This window comes from Brachyistius frenatus, unplaced genomic scaffold, assembly GCF_029030835.1.
Source record: "Brachyistius frenatus isolate BFR_SWC_R1_liver_20210118 unplaced genomic scaffold, ASM2903083v1 Contig_4, whole genome shotgun sequence".
Classification (NCBI taxonomy): Eukaryota; Metazoa; Chordata; class Actinopteri; family Embiotocidae; genus Brachyistius; species Brachyistius frenatus.
In genome coordinates, this window is record NW_027210603.1 from 687,704 (window position 1) to 710,000 (window position 22,297).

At 43.9% G+C, this 22,297-nt stretch overlaps 1 protein-coding gene across 2 annotated transcripts; it reads right to left on the minus strand.

Moving 5' to 3' along the window:
- Nucleotides 1-216: 216 nt before the first annotated feature.
- On the minus strand, nt 217-20,280 carry erbb3a (erb-b2 receptor tyrosine kinase 3a). Of its 2 annotated transcripts, XM_069707938.1 has the most exons (29): nt 19,892-20,280; nt 12,184-12,341; nt 10,867-11,053; nt 10,374-10,499; nt 9,771-9,836; nt 9,436-9,554; nt 8,999-9,140; nt 8,723-8,836; nt 8,093-8,210; nt 7,922-7,995; nt 7,636-7,726; nt 7,487-7,504; nt 6,187-6,404; nt 5,969-6,101; nt 5,790-5,883; nt 5,518-5,672; nt 5,317-5,370; nt 5,085-5,226; nt 4,885-4,998; nt 4,693-4,791; nt 3,742-3,927; nt 3,498-3,653; nt 3,333-3,408; nt 3,083-3,229; nt 2,525-2,622; nt 2,242-2,418; nt 2,072-2,140; nt 1,695-1,956; nt 217-1,375 (listed from the first exon to the last, which is right to left on the minus strand). In XM_069707938.1, exons 1-29 carry the CDS (start codon nt 19,977-19,979, stop codon nt 627-629), a joined length of 4,230 nt encoding a protein of 1,409 aa, XP_069564039.1. In that variant the 5' UTR covers nt 19,980-20,280; the 3' UTR covers nt 217-626. The 2 variants fall into 2 exon arrangements, with proteins under 2 accessions (XP_069564039.1, XP_069564048.1); XM_069707947.1 differs by lacking the exon at nt 7,487-7,504.
- Nucleotides 20,281-22,297: the final 2,017 nt, after the last annotated feature.

The window sequence follows — 22,297 nt, forward strand, 5'->3', positions numbered from 1 at the left end:
TTTCAGGTTGTACTTATCAAGTTACACCCACAATTATGAAGGTGAGTAATGAAGGCTGCAGCTCTGATGGACGACTGGAGACTCATTGTTCCTGATGGGCCGTTACGCTCAATCAAAGACAGACGATGGATAGTTTGTGCATTTTTTCCTCCGTATCCAATAAAGATTTATACCCTGATGATTAACATGGATGTCATAAATAAAAACTTTCTGCTCCAAAGTTGCTATACAAAATATTTTTATTGAGTAGAAAATTGGTTTCAATTATCATCATCAAAAAAGGTCTCAAAACATAAAGTTATAAATCCCACACAGTTCTTAAAAAACACAATTTGTTCATTCAATATGTAAACAGAAAATATAGCTTGTAATCTGTTCTTTTTTCTGTCAGTGTCTTCAACACTCACTGCTATTAAATCTGGAAGTGCACCGAATCAAAGGCCTAATTTTAAACAGTGTCAGCCTGTAACCGACGACGGCGGCACGATTACGTCGCACATGTTTTTTTATTTTATTTGCTATTGTGTCATAGGCTACATTATTAATATGGCTTTTGATTGCATTTCTGACTTCAGGTCCTTCATGGATGTGTCTCAGAGCGAAGTTCGTGAGATTCAAAGTGTTCTTCATGTGGGCACCGCTTCGTGTTTCAGGAACATCCTGCTGTGCCAGTAGCCCGGATTGTCAAACGATCTGTCGCCAGCGGCCGACTCCCCGACCCCGACTCCGGCCCGCACTCTCACATGGGGGTCAAACCCAGATTTGTGAGCCTCTCCGTCCCGCTGCAGGTTCTGGTACACCGCCGCCTCTGCAGGCGGCGGGCCGGCGAAGCAGTCCATGTCCTCGTACTCGTACGCCTCGCCCTCGTCTCGCCCCTGAACCTTCAGCTCCGTCCTGTCTCGAAGAGCCTGTCGCAGCTTCGGCTGTCTGTTGGTGTAGTGATAGTTACTGTCCTCCACGTATTCGTCCTCCTCGTCCTCCTCCGCCTCTCCTCTCATCCTCGCCGACGACGGAGGAGAAGGAGGAGGAGGCGGGTCGTGTTCAGAAGGGCTCTCCTCTTTTTCACTGCCTCTGATGTCCATGTATTCGTATTCCACTTCACTGGATCCCGGCTGCTCGTAGTCAGAGTCGTCTCTGCTCCTCGCGTTCGCTCCTCTGACCTCCGCCGACAGCGTGGTGTCACATGACCACGCCGTCGCCTGCGACGACACCGAGGAGGTTCGTTTCTTGTTGGGCTTCAGCCAGTGGCTGTTGTGCCTGGGCGACACCGATATCTGCTTGTTCATGTACTCGTACTCTTCGTCGTCTGGGTTGTTCAGGCGGCTCGATGAGTGAGATTTGCCCATCCTGGCGCGAGACGAGAAAAGTAGGTTCTCTGAAAAAAAAAAAGAAGGTAAAGTGCGTTAAAAGTCCAGTTTCCTTCAATCTCTGTGCTTTACCTGATGATGACATGTTCTTAAAATGTTTTGGCTGTCCTCATAAAAATCTTTTTTGGACCCATTCAATGTGCAGAAGCTTTTCTTCTTGATCTTATTCTTCTCTTGTTGCCAGCGAACTTCCAAACAAACGAGATATAACGCATCATAGCGAGCCACCGAGGTTCTGTTCAGCGTTTGGACAAAGTTCCCAAAATGTAAAGCCATCGCCCGTTTCCCAGTAACCATCATGTAACTTTAGGATGATGATGATGTCACCTCTCTCCAGGCTGCCTCCAGGAAGAACATATCCGTTCTGGTCCTCTTCCTCCATCTCCGGCGAGGGAGTGTCCGGCGGCCCTCCGGACATGCTGTCCCTCTGCGATATGTAAGCGCTGTCCTCGCGATGGCGTCTCCTCTTCAGGCTGCCGGTCAGAGAGACGACCTCGCTCATCTCCAGCTCCACCGCCGTGCCGCAGCCCTCCGAGCTCTCCGACACGGTGCGGGCCGAGTTCAGGCGGGAGCGCGACGGCCAGGTCGCCTGCCCAACACAAAACAGCGCTGCATCAGTAAAACAGGAGCAATCTTTTCTTTATTTTGACTTTTAAAACTGATAACATAAGTGTCTGGACACCACAGAATCCTGTTCTAGCTACCTGCCCGTGGCTGTCGATGCCCGGGGTCATGGGCAGGTATCCGGCCCCGCTCGATGGATTGAGAACCACCTTTACAAGAAAAGACAGGAAGGAGATTTAGATACAGGAGAGGACAGAAAACTCCTCTGCAAACATAAGCGGGCCGGTAGACAGGAAGTGGTTTCCCTCACCCTGTGAGTGTCCATCCTGGAGACACGGCTGAGACTCCTGGACGGGTACGGGGGCACCGGAGTCGTGCCCTCCGCCGCCCCCTCGTCCCCCAGGTTGTCCAGATCGTCCAGGTCGTCCAGGTCTGCACTCCGCTGGGCCACTTCGTCCGGGCCCGAATCCGGTTGGCTGCAGTCCTCCTGGCAGAGCGAGGTGACGCGTACGTTAGTGCGTGGACTCACAATAAGCTAAATATTTCAATCCACAGTGGAAATAGTCTCAAATAGTGAACGGGGCTCGTCTTACTTTGACCACCAGGTAGCGAGGCGGGTCTCGGGCCATCCTGGTAAACTCGCTGGCCAGCTCCTTGAACGTTGGACGGACATTTTCATCGATCATCCAACCTGAAAGAATAAAAGTTTTACAATAACTTAATGGAATTTAAAAGAGTCTTGATTTTCTAATATTCTAATCATCATTAAAAACTGTAACAAGTCAAATAGATTTGCGGCTGTCATATTGTCTAAAATGTGCTGAACATGAGGTTCATTTGTTTTGAAGGAAAAGTGAGGCACTGATGTCTGCAGGTCAAAGCGTGAAAAATCAACAACTACTGGATGGATTTCCATGAATATTTGTAATAGTGAGAGCAGATTAAAAGTCAGAAAGTCATGAAAGTCAGTAGAATTCATCCTCTGAGTATCGTGAATATTTGTGCCAAATTTTCGGCAATTCCTCGAATAGATCAAAGGAAAGCTCACAATCGACTATGACCGAGATTTTTTGCTGCATTTGATCCTAATTACTGCCCTGATTTGTTCTGCAGCCTGCAGGTGACTGTGGAGCCGGTGGAGAGGTACTCACACTTCACCATCACCATGTACACGTCAATGGTGCAGATGTGAGGCTGCGACAGACGCTCGCCCTTTTCCAGCAGGTCAGGAACCTCCTGCGGGCGCATCGTTGCGTACGGCTCGGTGCCGTACGACATCATCTCCCAGATCGTCACGCCTAAACAAAGGGGAGGAAGTTGATGTGGCATCCGGCTGCACTTTGGTACAACTGAGATGCGCTCGGTAACATTTCTGTTTTCATAAACAGTCGTGAAACTCACCGTAACTCCAGACGTCGCTCTGATGTGTGTATCTGCGGAACAAGATGCTCTCCAAGGACATCCACTTGATCGGCGTCTGATAACCAGAAAACGTCTCTATTAATTAACTTTGATCATTTTAGACCCTGTTCGTATATATATCGCATCTTTTCTGCCACAACAGACCTTGACCTCGTTGTAAAAGTACTTCTTATCGTCCGGGTAGAGCAGGTCTGCGATGGCGTAGTCTGAAATCTGGGCTGTGAAGTTGTTCTTCAGCAGCACGTTCCTGGCTGCCAGGTTTCTGTGGACCATCCGGTTCTCCTCCAGGTAGTTCATACCCTGAACGGAGGGGATCACACGGTGTTTACCTGCTCGGACTATCAGCGAAATACACCAAATAATGAGTTTAAAAAAAGAAGTCCTGTACCTTTGCGATCTGAACACACCAGTTGAGGAACCTCTGCGGGCCGAGCTTGTTGTTGTGGTTCCTGACGTGCTCCAGCAGGGAGCCCTGACCGCTGAGCTGGGAGACGAGCTGCAGGCTGTCGCCGGGACAGATACCCAGGGTCCGGACCACGTTGATGTGGTTCAGGCATCCCATGGCCATCATGTGCTGCAGCGACATCAGTAGGGATTTATTTCAGTGTCAACATTTAGTGAGAATTCTGGTTTTAAAGGAATATTTCATTCAAAATAAAACCCCAAAAAATCTATGTCTTAAGTGTCAGTGCTTCCAGTAATTAATACTCAGGAGACATATGTAAGGCCAGGGGTCTCCAACCAGTAGCTCGAGAGCTACTTTTAACTCGCCAACTGGTTCTGAGTAGCTCAGCCCGTCCAAGAATATTCGGTGATCCATTTCAGCTTTATTTATCTGTGTATATTTTAACTTGTCCGTGAAAACAATGCTATCAACGCGATGGATTACCAAGTGGACGATCTCCCCTCGCTACCTCCACCTGCTCTTCACCTCTGTCAGTGCAGCAGAGGTTTAAGCTCCGCCCACAGTGAGACAGAAATCAGAGGACAGAAACACAGCAGAGGTGGAGCTCCGCCCACAGTGAGACACACAGAGATCAGAGGACAGAAACACAGCAGAGACTCTCACACTGAGCTAGAAACAAGCAGCTGCTCAGAAATCAATCAATTGAAAAATCATGCAAGTGCTGTTGAAGCTGTTTTGATTGGCAGTCAGTTTGTTATTGTTGTTCACATAAAAGATGCTGATTCAGCTGGTTTGGGTGGAGCTCAGCTGTGTGAATAAATGTCACTGAACACAAGGAGCTCTCAGACACTTTAATTTTGTGAAAGTAGCTCTCAGAAGAAGAAAGGGTGGAGGCCGCTGCGTTAGGCAGACTGGTTCTTGAAGTGTTCTTACATCTGTCACCTCACAGAAGGTCTGTCGACCGGTGCGATCGTGAATTGTCTTTATGGCCACGGGAAGCTTCACCGTATCTCCTTCAGGAATCCAAATGCCCTGTGAAGTGCAGAGAGACATTCATTACTTGTTCGGTTAAAGTCAAATGTGCAGCAGGAGTATTTTACAGGAATCTGTCCGAACAACAAATACCTTATGGACCGATCCAAACACTCCATTACCCAGCAGCTTGATCTTGCGCAGCTCAGAAGGCTTCAGGATCCGGGCGTGAACTTTCGACCCCTTCTCCTCCAGAGGCTCAAAACTCTGTACGAACACAAGCTGTATGTTAAAACAAACCTAAATTAAGCACAAAAGCACAATAAGGCTCCCAACTCCAGCTTCTGACTGACCACTCCGCTCTCCATGTATCTCCTCATGGCTCGTTTGCGTCGGATGGCGAGACCTCGGCGGTACAGAACGGTCAGCACGAAAACAGAGAAGGAGCTGAAGATGAGGGCGATCACTCCCAGTACGATGGCCGTGGTCGCTTGTCTAATGGCGGAGATGAAGAGGATGTCACGGTATCAGCGGTGATAGGAAAATAAATTACACAAAATACGTCAAAATGATCTGAGAACTCACCCGGAGATGTACCGCGAAGACCCCGCGCAGTCCCTGTGGCCCGGACCGGAGCACCTGAACACAACACACGTAAAGAATATGTAATGTGTGGATTGTGGATGCAGATTGTGGATCTTTGCAGGACGATTATTCATAATAAAATGTGAGGACCGTGCATGAGTTTCCTGGGAGAAACAACAAGCTTCATTCCTCATTCCTTACCCCTTGGTACAGTTGACGTGGCACGGCTCACAGCGGCCCTGCTTGTTGGGGTATTTAAAGATGACTCCCTCCCCGCCCATCACGCCCTCGGGACATGAGGACACACAGTGAGGACCGTCCTGCAGGCTGCCACAAGCTACACACTGATCCGCTCCCTGGAGAGAAAGAGGGGGACAGTTTAGTCATGTCTATTGTAATGCCACTAGGGGGCAGCGGTAGGCTTGTTCCCAAAGGTGTTTTCAACTATCTTTAAAGCCTGACGTGAATCATACCGGGCCGGTGCAGGTCTCCTTCCCCTTCTGGACTTTACACTCCGGGTGACACGGCATACACTCCCGTGATTGAGAAGCAAACTCCCTCCGCTCCCTGCAATTCAGGGCGAAAAGTCTTTCACTCTCCAAATCTGTCACTCAAACACTTGGGACACTTTTATTATTTCGTGAAGACTAACCCGGTTAGAAACATGCAGTCCGACACACACGTTCTCTCTCGGCTGTACTTCTTACAGGAAACACACTGGTTGGGCCCCGGACCCCAGCAGCCATCAGAGGAGCACAGGGGGTCGCACACGTGGTCCTCAATAACTGCACACACGAGAGAATAGAGATGAATTAAATAGAAATGAATCGTCTTTAGGCCGTGAAGACAATCAGCTCTAGCTTCACTCACCACACTCGTTCAAGGGTCGGTTCTCCTTGACGTCGATGTGCTTCTGGCGTCTCTGCGGACGCGAGCTGCTGCCGAGGATGCGCGTCCAGTTCACCGTGTTGTGGTAGCACAGCTGCTTGTTCCCCGTGATGTAGACGCCGCCGTCGTTTATTTTTCGCAACGAGCGTAACCCCAGCGAGGTCAGAGATTTGATCCGCATCACCAGGAGAGAGTAGCCCCTGGAAAAGTGGATAAAGTGATTACATGTTAGAAATATTGTAATTTTGTTGAAAACACTCTAAAAGCAAACTGAATTTAATGAGCAGCTGAATATTTTACTCTGAAAATCAACTCTTTGGCTTCATGAGGTTTGAATTCTTCTGATTTTTACTTGGTAATTTCAGGTTTTTACACTTTTAGAAACACAATTTTAAGCATTCTTTTTTTTTTAAGTTGTAAAAATTCAGACAGAAAATTAAAATTTCTAGTAATTTAGAAATAAAAACCAGTGTCCTGTTCCTGTTGCCCCTTGGATCACATTAAAGGCAAAACATCTTGGTGGCCGCAGCGTTTGAGTTTGAGTGTCTGAAGTTCACCGATAGCATTTGGGAAACTTTTCTTTTTTCTTGACTCACTAATATCAATATTAATATAAATGGTTTTCAGTGTACAATATTTAAATGCAACGGTATAAATTTTATGGAATTTCAATTTCAGCATTACAAAAGCAGCCAGTAGTTTATTTTGTTGTTTGAATGCCATACAAAATAGTCCCTCGAATTGCAAGTGTAAATATGTGCTTAAAATTTCAAAGAGGAATACAAACCCAAAAATCTTAATATAAATGATTTTCAATGTAAAACACTTAAAAGCAACAATATCATTTTTGTAGTATTTAAATTTCAGCTGTATATAAGCAGCCAGTAGTGATTATTTTTCTCTTTGCTTCCACAAAATCCAAGCAGACTCATTGATCCCCAAATATTCACGCCAATAAAAGAGCATGCAAGAGATATTATGTGAAATCATGAAAGAGTTGTTCCCACCACCAATTTAATCACCGGATCCCAGCGCTGAATTTACATTACATTACATTTCATTTATCTGACGCTTTTATCCAAAGCGACTTACAATAAGTTCATTTCAACCATGAGGGTACAAAACCAGAAGAACAAGAATCAAGAAAATACAATTTCTTCAAGAAAGCCAAACTACAAAGTGATAAAAGTAAGTGCCATTTTAAGCGCTACTAAAGTTCTCCTATTCAAGGTTGTAACCCTGTAAGAATGATATTGAGTAATATTATAGATGTTTACTGTACCTTCTAGAGCTCACTCCTCTACACACGGTAAAAATGACATAACAAGGAAATAAAGAGATGCAAGACACAAACATCAGATTCAGGTTCAGTTTATAAGGAGACAACAACAACAACCTCAGTCGACTGGAGAAAAAACAACAGCTGCTCACTTGTAAAGAGTTCTGCCTTGAATTGTTTGGAGGTTGGAGAAGACCGACAGGTCCGACATGTTTCCAGGCCACGACTGGATACTCAGGATGTCTGAAAGAGGAGATGGTGAGTGTCAAAGGCTTTTACCAGGCCGTGACGTTAAAAACAAAAGCAGTCTGACCATAACAACACACACACACACACACACACACACACACACACACACACACACACACACACACACACACACACACACACACACACACACACACACACACACACACACACACACACACACACACACACCTGTAATCTCCCGCACCGTGTTGAAGATTTTCAGCTTTTCTGGATCGAGGGCTGGTATGTCGTTGTATTCGTCACTGTGAAGGAAAAACAAGGACACAAAAATAAAGGCATAAATAAAGAACAAATAAAAACACTCTTAGAGCTACTAAACGTAGTAAACGTTTTGTTTACCCATCTATCCCCGTCACCAGGAAGTGCAGACTGCCCTGGATCTTCGTGCAGTTTATGAAACTGTCGATATTTCGAGCATCAACGGTTTGTCTGTTTGGACTTCCTGTGCCGTGGCAGGCTGGGAGGAAGAAGAGGAAGAAGAGGAAGAGGAGAAACAAAGGGTTAACACCCTGTAAGCAATTTCGTACTCACAGTACGTTTAATCAGATACTAAACTGTACTTCTGAAATATATTTGATTAGTTCCATTTAATAGATTTTATTGGGTAATTTTTGATGACTTAGCTGCTTGTAATTTTACAGATAAAAACATGATCAACAAATCAGTCAGATATTTCTGCAGATTAATTATTCAACAGTCGATAAAGCAGTGGCTGTAAAACGAGCCCCATCAACACCAGCTATATACATTATGGTAATATAAAAGACAATAATTTTACTTTTGATATTTAAAGTATAATTTGAACAGTGCTTCTGTAATTTAGTCAAATTTTAAATGTGATTTTGCCAGTTTTTCTTAAGGTAGAGATACTTCTTTCCACTAATGACCAGAGTAAGAGATTTAACTTAGCTCGTGTCTCAGTTGCAGAAAACAACAGTCCTGATTAAATTGTATAATTTGATGAAATACCTTTCGGGCAGAGGCCTCCGCAGGGTTCACATATTTTCACTCCATCTTTCTCCACCTCCATTTTATCAGATGGGCAGTTGCTCACACACGAGCTGCCATCCACCACAAAGTTTGCTATTAAAAAAAAAGAAAAGGAAAATAACGTGTGAGTAACGATATCCGTGACTATATTAAACAGCTGGTGCTTTGTGAAAAAAAAATCAAACAGAAAAACTTCATTCATATCAGAAGAATAGAAACTGTAGGAGCTCTGAGTGTGAACATGTGGGGACTCACTGGGGCACTGGGCCACACAAATGGAGCCATACTGGTACTTGGCGTTGGGGTTGGGCTCCATTTTGAAGGCATGCTTGTTGTAGATCAGAGTTTGGGGACACTGAGGCACGCAAGAGCCCGAGTTGTTGAAGTTCCTGCAAGCCTGTAAAATGTCATACAGCACAATAAAGATCAGGACTAATAGGTTTATTTTTGTGTCCGATATAACTTTGTCACAGCAGAAATTTAGACTTTTCACAACAGGAACAATACAGATGTTACTCAGATATTATTGATATAGGATTTTTTTTTTAGTTTAAAAATGTACTAAATGCCACAATATGAACATGAGGCAGCTTTTCAGCCTTCACCAAGTTTAATCTGTGTTTTTATATACTGTGACATGTCAAAATGTTCTCTACGTCTAAAAAAGAGCCATATTGAAGCTTCACACTCACGAAGCAGTCGGTGTCCAGCGGTCCGGTGCAGCCGCCAGCACACTCACTGTGGCAGCAGTCGCTCGGGTTTCTGCCGAAGCATCGGCCGTTGCACTGAGGAGCGCACACCGTCTTTGTCACTGGAAAAAGAGTTGAGAGTGTGTTTGATTCATTACAGCAGCAGCAGCAACTTCAGACTGAAGTAAAAATGTGACACAAACAGTATTTACCATCAAAATGATAGAAAATGGTGGAAAAAAAATCAAATCAACAAATCTTTCAGCACCCGTGACTCTAGTTAAAGGCGCCAATCACTGCAGTACAAAAATAAATGAAATAAAAATGATGTCACTCACAGATCTGGCATGTGTTGTTTCCTGGACCCCAACACATTATGTCTCCACACGCTTTGTCACAAGGCTCTGAGATATAATTATATTATCAGTAGGAAATAAAAGCAAAAGTCTGAAATTAAAGAATCGGTTCACATTTTTCAAGTCTGTGTTATTGGCTGCTGTATTCGTCCTTGTTGTTCGAGATCAGCTCCATAAAGTGAAAGTTAAGCTAAAGCTAACGTGAGGCCTCAGAAAAAACGAACTAATTCCCTCTTTGTATTTTACCAGTCAGTGTTTCCTGCTCTGGCCGAGCTGTGATGAAGAGATAGAAACACAGCGAGGGAAATCAGCACCAAAAAAACCTGTAACTCTGAAAGTCAAACTGCTGAACTCTCATGTTCACTTCTGCTGAACTTTAAAATGTATTTTTACAAAGACAGTGGATCTCGTTAACCATTTCTTACAATAACATCACTTTAGGAAAACATTTTTGAACCACCAATGATAATCTGAGAAGCAATTACAGTGGCCAGTAACACGGTTCATGTCGTTGACCTTTGAACCCGTCCTTTAATGTGATTGATGCTCATATGTGCATTTTTCATCTTTCTTTTTTTTACTCACTCTCAGGCCCGTTGTCGTCGATCATAATGTGAGCTGCTCCATCCTTCACGATGTCCATCCAGTTCACCTGCGGGGCGAAGCTCAGGTACTTGTTCTGGATGATCTTGACTCCTCCCTCCAGGATCTCTGTGGACGGCACACATGCATGTAAACGGGGAGGAGACAGTTAGCGGAGCAAGCCCGAGCAGGCCCGTGACTCATCGGCATCCAACTCTGCCATTCGCTGTTTACTACTACAAGCGGACGTGATGTGCCGCGGCTCGTGTTACTGGCGGTTGAGCGCATGAGACATTCCTGGGACTTCACATCACTGCCAGTGTACACGTCCTCCGACGACCGGTACGCTGCAGGTGTGGTGGCGCTGCGTGGGCGTGGGAGCTCCAACAGTCGCAGTGTGTCACCTCCAGCCGGAGCTCTTATCTGCTCCGCTTTCAGCCTCCCACACGTTAAACACACCGCGTACATCAGCCGGACGGACTTCCTGCGTGCGTACCTGTGAGGTGTGTCAGGCCCAGTTCTTGCAGGCCGTGCTGCCCGTCCTTCTGGTAGTTGACCATCACGGCCAAGGCGTACCGGTCCTCGTACAGCATGGTGCCTCTGATGACACGCAGGTGGTCGAGCGGGAGGCGGCTGAACTCGTTGACGGCGAACAGGATGTAGCCGGTCACCTCCTTAATAGACTGCAAGGTTGAAGGGAAATAAAACAACACAAAGGCGTAAAGAAAAAAAGCTTCATTTGGAAACTATTGAATCAGGCTTTAATCAATCAGCATTAATCGCCCAATATACCCCGTCTCTGATTGGAGGGGCCGAGCAAACCTTCATGCTAACACGGTTTCTGGACTTTAATCACGTGGCGACTGAAGCTGTCAGCCATTGCCCTTTTTTTTTTTTACTGCTACTTCCAGCTCAACACGACTCAGTTTAAGCCGGAGATATTCTTGGTTTGGATCCGTAAAGATTATCGCTCACACACTCGCCTCTGTACTCTGCGTGTTGCTGGAGGACCCCACCAGAGGGCGCTCCAGAGAAACAAGGATACCATTAGAACATCCTGGTTTTCTTGACGTAAACAACAAACATGGTGACATTCGAAGGGGGTCACTACTTTGCTGATTCTGAATCGGCTCCATCTACACTCGGTCTTGGACTTGTTTCCATTTATTCTCCCTCCATACTGCCCCTACAGGTCACGTGTATACTGCATCTTGCGTACACGTTGCGTTAATTCCTGAGGTTGTGCACAACCAACGCAAAAGACAGACGCGTTTCACTCTTAATAAAAGTTGTGGATAATACCTGGTACTGTTTTTGGTCTCACTTCCATCAAGGTTTCCAAGCAGGCAGAGCGGATATAAAAGGTGACTTGAAAACACTGCGGACCACTGATTGGTCAGAGAGAATCATCACAATCCTGCACAAACCCGCCGTTGTTTACGAGCCAAGCTGCTATTGCGGCTGCATTTCTTTTTTCACTGGACAACTCGATTAATGGCAACCAAAAAAACCAAAAAAAGCAATAGTGAAGGTATCTACTTCGCTGCAGTGATGACGCCATGTTGATGAGCTACTATCTGCAGGGGGAAACTAAATCCAGAAAAACCCAAAGCGAGGTGGAAATCTGGTTTTAGTCCTCGACTATACGACACATATTTACTTCTAACGAGACCTTTAGATGAAGGATTGTTCCCGTCATCGGAGACTGAAAAAGGTTGCTTCACATCCTTGTCTAGACCGGTAGGTAGTTCTGAGTGACACTTCTATCGGTGATCTGCTCTCTGCAGACTTGTTGTGACGTTCACAGCCTCACCTGCAGGAAGCTGAAGTCTCTGGTGTGGTCCATCATGGTAATCTCCAGGTTGCCCATCACGATGTCACAGCCGGTGTACATCTTCTTCATCAGGTTGTACTGGATCTCCGAGTTCCCGGTCGTGCTCAGAACGTTCTGGGTGCCGAAGCAAACGACCACTGGGAGGGAAAAAGATTCAGCAGGTTCTTGTAAATATTTTTAACATCAACATGATCGATTACATTCTTACGTAACTAAAAGAAACCAAACCCAGGATTAACGTCTCACAGGTGTTGTCTGCGTAGCCAAAGCTTGGAATAGTTAATGTCCCCGGTGTTGTCCAAAAACTGCACTGCATGATACGTCTCTACAGTGAACATGAGCAGTTAAATTAACCGGCAACCAGCAGTGATGTCATCGTTGGTTTGTGAACGTTATGAATCCTCCAGTTCAGATTCTGTCTGTCACCATCTTTACTAGTTCAGAGCGGTTTGGAGCAGGAAGTGACCATATTTGGACAAGCTGGGGGAGGAGCCAGTGGTGGATCTGACCGATCTGATTGGAAACCTGACGATACTACATCCCGCCCACCGATAGCTGTAACCTGACTGCACCGCAGGCCTGTCAATCAAACAGACACGCCCCCAAAACCAGGTCTTCTTGAATCTTCTTTTCTAATGAATGAGGGATTATTTTCAGATGGACCTCCAGAAAACTAATAAGAAGGAGTGACTTTAGCTAACAACACCGAGATAACTGATGGACACATTTTATTCACTTTGGATTTGATGAGAGAAGTTGAATGGGAGTCAATGGAGCCGGAGGCTTTTTGGAGCCGACCTCTAGTGGCACTCGCTGGTATTGCAGCTAAAGACACTTTTGCATCTATGGTGTCCATAAATACTCATTAGACCCCTGAGTGTGTATTATACTGAACATAGTCCCCCAACAAACACACCATGCTGTCCTGTTTTGAGAAATGTTTGTTTTAAACTACAGCACACTGCTGTTTTAGGAAAACATTTTTTATTTGTGAATCACTTTATTAGTAGTTTAGTACCACAAAAGTCAAAAAGAAAAGCGCTCTCTGATGATCATGCAATGATTTCACAACAAATGATCCCACAGAAATTCTAATAAAACATTAATGAGAAAACAGCGTAGTGTTTTACAAAGACCGTCTTATGCCATTTACTACGACCACTATGTTGAGCTGGCTCAGTATGAATGACTTTACTGTAACAGTGTGAAACAGACTGAAGATTGTGTACAGGGCATGTGCCCACATCCAACAAACATACGAGGCCTTGTTTATAGTTTGTAGGAGTTCAGCCATTCAGCGTCACTCGAGGGCTGCTTTGCTATTCAAATGTCAGACAGCAGAGAAGCAGCAGAGAGAAAATGGAAGAACCGGAGCGAGGTCAGAGAAATGTCTGTTGATCTGCACAAACATACTTATGTACAGAAATCTGGCGCCGCTGTACGCGTGCTTTTGGTCTGGGACTGATTTTCATGGTTCGGGCCCTCTTCCTCCAATTATTTAGTTTCCACCTGACTTCAACTCCATCTACGACACCTTTGGACCGAACTGGAACCGGCCTTAAAGACCAGCATCAGTCCCCAACTTCACTGAGGAAGTCCCTGCAACCGGGCTCCCAAATCTCACCAAAAAAAATTATAAATTGCAATTTTTACATACTTATGATCATAATGTGTAAATCTTAGATTATAATAACAGGAATTTCTGACAGCTAACCAAAAAATACAGGAAAACATTCGCTCCAGCTCCAGAAATGTTTTGGCGACTTTTCAGACAAACTGAGGGCTTTTTTTTTTTTTTAGCTATTAGGAGTTCTCGTGTGCAATGAACCGATGCAGAGAAACAACTCTCACTGGGAGGCTGAAGGGAAGTTGAAAACAGGCAAGCTGAAGTTAGAAGAAGCATGTTTTTATTTATTTTTATGAGCAATGGACATCAAAGATCAGATATTCTTAAAAAGCATAATTCACACTGAACCTTAAAATATATGTGCCTGCATGCAAGTTTTAAAATTGTGTAATTTGTTGCACTGACCCTTTAACAAAAGTCTGATTATAAATCTGTCAACACTGCTAACTGCTTGCTATTATATTTAAAAAGCAGTCACTATTGAATACTATCTATTTTCATTGTAATGATTTGAACATGAGTCAAACACACACACACACACACACACACACACACACACACACACACACACACACACACACACACACACACACACACACAGGTCACATGATTGACGCGCTCACAAACACATTCCTGACATCTGTCGAACCCGGAAGAACAGCAGGGTCAAAAGAGCGTGAAAACACTAATGATTATTAACCTCACAGCACAGATGGAGTGGACGGGTCAAAGCAGTGTGTGTGTGTGTGTGTGTGTGTGTGTGTGTGTGTGTGTGTGTGTGTGTGTGTGTGTGTGTGTGTGTGTGTGTGTGTGTGTGTGTGTGTGTGTGTGTGTGCGTGTGTGTGTGTGTGTGTGTACTTCTTTACTCATGATGTGGGGACTTTAATCTGTTTACTCACCTCCCGTTTGGGGATCAAAATCAGTTCCCAATAATCATAAAATGTTTAATATGAAGGCTTGGTTTCAGGTTTAAGTCTCCAGGAAGTGAGTGTAAGTCAATGTGATGTCCTCTGAAGTGATGAAAACTCAACTGTGTGTGTGTGTGTGTGTGTGTGTGTGTGTGTGTGTGTGTGTGTGTGTGTGTGTGTGTGTGTGTGTGTGTGTGTGTGTGTGTGTGTGTGTGTGTGTGTGTGTGTGTGTGTGTGTGTGTCAGGGTCGTAACCAGCATTGTCCTGCGTTCATAAAGTCCTGATAAGAGACATTTTATTGTGTTTCTGAGAAGCAAGTTCACAGGATCTGGCTCTGGACCAGAAGATTGATGTAGTTTGAACACTCAGTTCACCAAAACACACTAAATTATATTTATATAGTGTAATACAGAATATATATAATATAGTATACATATAATATATAATAATATAGAGGTGAATGGAAATAGACTTTTAGAAATAATCTCCAACTCATAATAGCGACGTCTGTGAATTGTCAATAATAAGAAGGACGTTGTTTTTTGTTGTTGATTTCTTTAAAGGTCATTTTTCTGTGCGTTCAACAGAACAAATATAGTTTATCTTTAAATTACTGTGCTGTAGGAGGCTCAGAGGTTCGATCTTACATCCTGAATGTAAGTTGTCTGCATGGATAGACATCACCTTAAAGTAGAAACTCCATTTTTCTTATTGTGATTTGGGTGAACTGACCCTTTACATACTCAGAGAGTCATCTTGTGTGTAAAATATCTCTAAAGAAGAGCTTTTATTTTCTTGAAGTCTTGGAGAATAACCCTGATCATGTGACCAGTGTTTTCTCAGCTTCAGGGGACTAAACTTAACAGAAACCCTGTGTTACAAACTGGGGAGCAGAATTTTTTTTTTTTTTAAAAAGGACTTTTGGTGCTTTTACAAAATGTCAGCAGACTTGTAGGAATGAGGAAATTTGCAGTTCTTCTGTGCCGGTGGTTCAAATGAAACAAACAACCAGCGTGTGGCTCCTTTTAAAAAAATTAAATATGTGTTAACAGTCGTGCAGCAGCTGTTAGAAATGAGCAGCATCTCTGATTGTACCTGTAACTAAACCGGTGATAACTGTGCTCTTTAACATATGAAGCTCAGCATTGGCACCGACTCTGGAACGAGTTGTATTACAGGACGCGTTTGTAAAAGCTTGACAATTATCATTTTTTTGCTCTCCTTCCTTGAGTATTTATTTATTTTTTTACCTGAGGCCTATAAAATGATTTAAATAAAACAAAATCTAAAAATTGTGTTAAAATTTTTAGGCCATAGAAATGAAATGCTAATCTGGGCCATCTGCAGCCGAGTGCAGCTTCAGTTTTGGGAACTCGGCCCGTATTAGCGTTTGCACAGCCGCTCTCAAGGCGGAACAGTGGACCAATCGGAGAGCAGTATCGGTGGTTAACCGCGTTTGTCCCGCCTCTCCTTCGCTGTGATTGGACGGGGGAAAAGACGCTGGTGGTGTTCATTAAAAATCAGCTTTAAAAGGAAACAAAAACAAAAACAAAACTTTGATGGACAGCGTGTCGGACAGTTTCGGCACCTGCTGATTGGTTAAATTAACTCGAGGTAAACGCCCAGTAGGAAGGAACGTATGTCTAATGGGCCACATCTGTATGTTGGTTTCCCAACTTTCCTGCAGAACTGTCAGGGTTCTGTTGTTATAACAATGAGTTACTTTATTCAGAAACTTTTCTTTATTATGATCCATCCATCGATTATCTACACCCGCTTTATCCTGAACAGGTTCACGGGGGGTGCTAGAGCCCATCCCAGCTCACTTTGGGCGAAGGCAGGGTTCACCCTGGACAGGTCACCAGTCCATCACAGGGCCAACCTTTATTATGATCCACTTAATTAAATTTATACGAGTCCACAAACTGCTGGAGGGTGAAGCTCTTCATCCGCCTTCGTTCAGCAGCGATCAGTGGAGCTGTTGACTCTCCACTGTTTGAATTAGCTATTGGGAAATAACACCTGCGAATGTATGTTCAGGCGCAGTATGCAGAGCATGCACACGCTCAACCCACTAAAGAGGCGGACGAACCGGTGCACATGCAGCAGGACAGTATGTGACCGTATGTACAGACCAGAGCAGCTGCAGCTGCGGAGGCCGAACATCCCAACAGGCTGAGTGGGTTCTTCTGTCAAAGAGACTTTCAGTGTTGGCAGATGGATGATGGAGGGACAGAAGAATGGGGTGGAGGGGGTTTGAGTCCACACGCACACACATGAACACACACATGAACACACACATGAACACACACATGAACACAATGGACCTATTTTTAAAGAGTGCAAAACAAGTGTGGCGGTGCATCGAGACGGGCAGCCAGGCCGCGCTCTGTCTGCACATCAACTCCCTGCAGTGGGCCGTCTTTGTCCCCCAACACATGACGGAAACATAACGCGGATCGGGTTTAGCTCTTATTTTCATTCGTCTGTTACCGAGGTTTCAGTAGAAGAAGAGCGAGAGAGGAGAATGGAGGGAGGAGGAGGTGAACCGGCTCAATAAAAGCAGCTCAGACGATGACTGAGGTAAACAGAAACTTGGCACACAGATCACTGCATACCTCACCAGTGAGCGTGCACACACACACACACACACACACACACACACACACACACACACACACACACACACACACACACACACACACACACACACACACACACACACACACACACACACACACACACACACACACACACACACACACACACACACACACACACACACACACACACACACACACACACACACACACACACACACACACACACACACACACACACACACACATACACACACACACACATACACACACACACGTGCATGCGGACTCACAAAGGATACCTGAGCACTGCTTGCACTCTGTGGTGAGTTCACTGCTTCACCTGCAGAGGTTGAGCACAAATCAACCAGAAGATTTGTTTTCTGTGTTCCTGATTTGCAGAAAACTTCACACACACTAACACACACGCACACGCGCACACACGCACACGCGCACACACGCACACACACACACGCACACACGCACGCACACACGCATGCACACACACACGCACACACGTACACACACACACACACACACGCACACACGCACACGCACACGCACACACACACACACACACACACACTGAACTTCGTGCTTCAACAGGAGCGACAGTATATTTGTTGTTTGTCAGTTCAGTGATTTGGTTCAGTCACACCTGTAAAAGTACAGAAGTCAAAGGGTGGCACCTTGTTGTTGTTTGTTTTTGAAGATGTGAAATCAGATTTTTCTGCGATGCTCTTTGATGCGTCACAACTTTAACACACCGCTTTGTCATAATAATATTTGTGGAGCAAAACAATCCTTTTTTTTTCTCGTTGGCACAACGCCTGTAATTTACAAATACTGCAAGTTAGAAATACCTGTTTGAGTCCCTCTGGAGTTTTATGTGAAGTTTGTTTACTGTAGTTTTACATTAAAAGACATCACAAACAAACTGTTCTTTAGTTCTATGACCTAAAATACGACTTCTGAGACGTTGAAGGTTGATAAACTGAAACAAAAGGAGCTGTTTGACATCAAATTAAAGCTCTGAAATTGTGGAAATATTTATACTGTTGCAGATCTCAACCATTAGAAACAAACAATTTCTGCATCTTTATTGGAGCACAACGTTCACTTTGAAGACAAAGACATGACCTTCTCCTTGGATAATAAACTGTTCAAGTTTCAGACGCGTCATTAAAGATCGATGAGTTCATGTTCACACTGTTTTTGTCTGGTTCACCTGCAGCCAGGTGACAACAACAAGGACAGAAGGTCAAAGTTCAGAGTCTCTCTGGGATTTAAATCACAACATCGCTCTGCCTACAACACGTCACAACACTCAGCAGTACATCTACTCAAGTACAGAGGTACTTTTACTTGAGTATTTCCACTTCAGTATTTCTACTTTGTACTTTCACCCTATGACATCTCAAAGGGAAATATTCGTAATTTCGACTCAGTACAAACTACACTTAAAATAAAGATTTGACACAATAGATTTTAAAATTAAAAAAAACATTAATTCAGTAGCTTTCAACCTTGTTAGCTTCCTACAAAAATCAGTCTGTATGTATCATTTCAGATGTCTATGAGTTGTTAAAACCTCGATTAAATAAGGATTTTCCCCTCAAAATTCTCACATGGTTTTATTTGAATAAATATTTAAATGATCTGATGTCTGACCAAAGATCAAAGATTAAAGAAAAAGTCTAAAAACTGAAAACAGACTTTTTTGGATCAGAACATTGTTTTTTTCTCTCCCAGTAATCATCTAACATTTATCTGGATATTAAACTGGATTAAAAATTGTTTTAAAAGCAGCTCCACCTGCAACAGCTGCTGACGCAAGGATGATTCAGTATTAATCATCTAATGATGTCATATATATATATAATAATAAATCAGTCAGAGGGACCAAACCGGGACTTATACTTTAATATCTTAACTACATTCGGCTGCTTATACTTCTGTACTTTTACATAAGTAGGTTTTTTCATGCAGTACTTTTACTTGAAATGAACTATTTTTACTTTGCTGTATATTTACTGAAGTAAAGTATCTGGATACTTTTTCCACCACTGACTTGCATTAGAGCATTTTTACACTGCGGTGCTTCAACTTACAGATAAATCAGAATACTTCTCTCATCGGTTTTCTACACTGAGAAAAAAAGAGACTTGAGATCAAGTTTTTCAGCTGCAGTAAAAACTCTGAGCTGCCTGCGGTCGTCAGGCGGGGAAAGGTTGGGCCACTCTGTCCAAAACCTTGAAACAATTGAGAGCAACATGATAAAGCACACAGTCGTGGGAGAGGTGCAGGTGAGTCACAGCAAACAAGTTTTACGTTTGCGGAACAGGTTCTGAGAGCCGAGGTGTTTTCTTACAGCGCAGCAGCGAGAGGCAGGAAACTCCTCAAAATGTAAATATCCTGATTCAATAATCCAAAAATGCGTGTGTGTGTGTGTGTGTGTGTGTGTGTGTGTGTGTGTGTGTGTGTGTGTGTGTGTGTGTGTGTGTGTGTGTGTGTGTGTGTGTGTGTGTGTGTGTGTGCGCGCGCGCGCCCACCTCCTTGCGTCTGAGCGCGGCACAGTTGCAGAGCGCACGGCAGCAAAACGCACAGCACCTGCTGCAGCTTCCTCATCCCGGCGGTCATCCTTGTGTAAAATCCCCCCGCAAGTGACGTCTCAAACACACATAACCATCCTCAAAACACCAAGCAGTCTTCTCTTCTACCGGCCAGAGGCGTCCTCTGTCATTTCAACCCGACACTTTAAACCGGTGAACTTTGATTAATCCAGATCTTCTTCTTCCTTTTCTTTCCTCTTCTTCTCAGAAGGAGTAAATCCGCCCTGAAGTCCAACTCTGTTTGTGTTTTCTCGATTTGACTTTTAACTGAGCTGCGACTTTCCGCGCCGCCTCTCCGGTCTGAGAGAGAATCACGACAGCTCCGTGATCGAGCGCAGCGCGCAGCGAATCAGCGGCCGAAGCGACTCTTTCCTCTGGCACTGATTTATGTGGGAGGACCCTGCCTGTCTAACTGTCTGCCTGTCTAACTGTCTGCCTGTCTAACTGCTTGCCTGCCTGTCTTTCTGTCTGTCTGTCTGCAGCCATACCTACGACACATAACTGCCTCTAGACTCCAGAAAGTCCACAGGAACCTTGAAAGAACCTTGAAATTTCCATCAGCATAGATATGATTTGTTTCCATATTCAGATAATTTTGTGTCTTTTTTTTAAATTTCATAAAAGACAGTTTGGAGAGCAAATATAACCCACACAGTCCTCAAACCTTAAACTCAAAACTCCTGCCTCGTCCATCAGCATAGATCAAAAGCAAAAGTTCTCAAACTGTAAACCTTGAAGGATAATTGCTTTTAAATCCAGATCATTTTATTCTCCGTTCATACTTTTACTCATAAATTTAATTGTGATTGCAATTGCAAAGCTGTCTTTAACGCGTGCATTAAAAAAAGACCAAACTCCCTTTTGTCTGTGGCATTTGCAGCACAATAAGTGAGTTACACAAGTTTTCCTGCAAAGTACTTGATAATAAAAGGATTAAATATTAAACAGGACAAGAGCAGCACAAATACAGTTATCAGCACAGACAACATAAGAAACAGAAATGAGATCACCTTAAAGGCTCCAGAGGTTTCTCAAGCTATGTGATTTCTTTAAGATGTGACAGAGATATCAAACCACTGATTTTCAAAGTGTTGCTTCTGAATGAATATTTAATAAAGACAAGTCACTCTAAACGTTGATCTTTTTGTGTTCATCCATTGTTCAAACACAAATAGAGATGTCAACCTTTGATGACTAAAACTTGTGAGTTTGTGTCTAAACCCGACCTGTTGGTGGACTTCAGCTTTTAACGTGACCATCAGGGAAGTGACTTTATTTGTATTCCTCGACCTGTCGATGGTTTTATCAGATCAGTCAGAACAGGTGGGACACTTCCTCCTTTCCATCAAACAGAGAACCTGAAAACACGTCTCCTGAACAAAGAGTGGAGCTGTCCCCCTCTGATATCGCCCACTGCTGTACAACAACAACAACAACAACAACAACAAGCAGCTGATAAATGAAGCTGTTTTCTTCCTGTTCCTCTGCAGGTGTCTTCCATCTCGTCCGGCACATTTCTTAGGTGTGTTCTGGACTTTGACATCCTCCACTCCTTCATGCTGGACGTCTGGAAATAAGATTACTTTTATTGCTGCATCATTTCAGCGCTGCGTGATTTTACTGCTGTACTCGGGACTGATAAACGCATTGTTGGCTGATTGCTCGACATATTTGCATTTATTGGTGCGTTGAACAGATCAGGTCAAATTACACAACAGCCCAAAAACAACTTCTCTCTTCCTGTCATCTTGTTGTTTTTCACTTCTTCATGCAAACAGCATCTCTGCTGGAAAGAGTGGACGAGCGAGCCGAGCAGCTCTGAGGAAGCTGGTTCTGCCTGTAACTCCAGTCCCCCCCCTCACCCCCCACACACACACACACACACACACACACACACACACACACACACACACACACACACACACACACACACACATCCTCTGTTTCTAATTACATAAAATTATAAAAAAGTCTGTTTTCCATCATAAATAATCTCCCTTTCTTCTTGTTGAAACTTCAGAGCGTTGTGGTTAATATTTCACCCGACAGGAAGTCATTATCAAAAGTATTTCTTTCCTTTTCGTCCTCACAAAAACAACCTGCTCGAGAACAGATGACCTTCAAAGAAACATGAAAAGAGTTCAGCATCATAACTGGAATCTGCTTTTATAATAAAAGTCTATGAATTTGACAGAAATAAGTTGACGCTAAGTTGCAAAAGAAACTAAAAAACAAACAAATACTTGATCAGTATTTTAGCTCATTATTGATGGTTAAACTATAACTGAAGACCATTGATGAATAAAACCAAACATATTTCTAAAGTTTTGTGAGTAAAGTGAGGAG

Excerpts from the sequence above, each read along its gene's own strand:
- erbb3a (XM_069707938.1), bottom strand. The coding sequence starts at position 19,979 with ATGACCGCCGGGATGAGGAAGCTGCAGCAGGTGCTGTGCGTTTTGCTG. Across the intron at positions 4,999-5,084 it reads GATACATGGAGAGCGGAGTG|AGTTTTGAGCCTCTGGAGGA; the intron begins GTCAGTCAGAAG and ends GTGTTCGTACAG. Across the intron at positions 4,792-4,884 it reads TGTTTGGATCGGTCCATAAG|GGCATTTGGATTCCTGAAGG; the intron begins GTATTTGTTGTT and ends TGCACTTCACAG.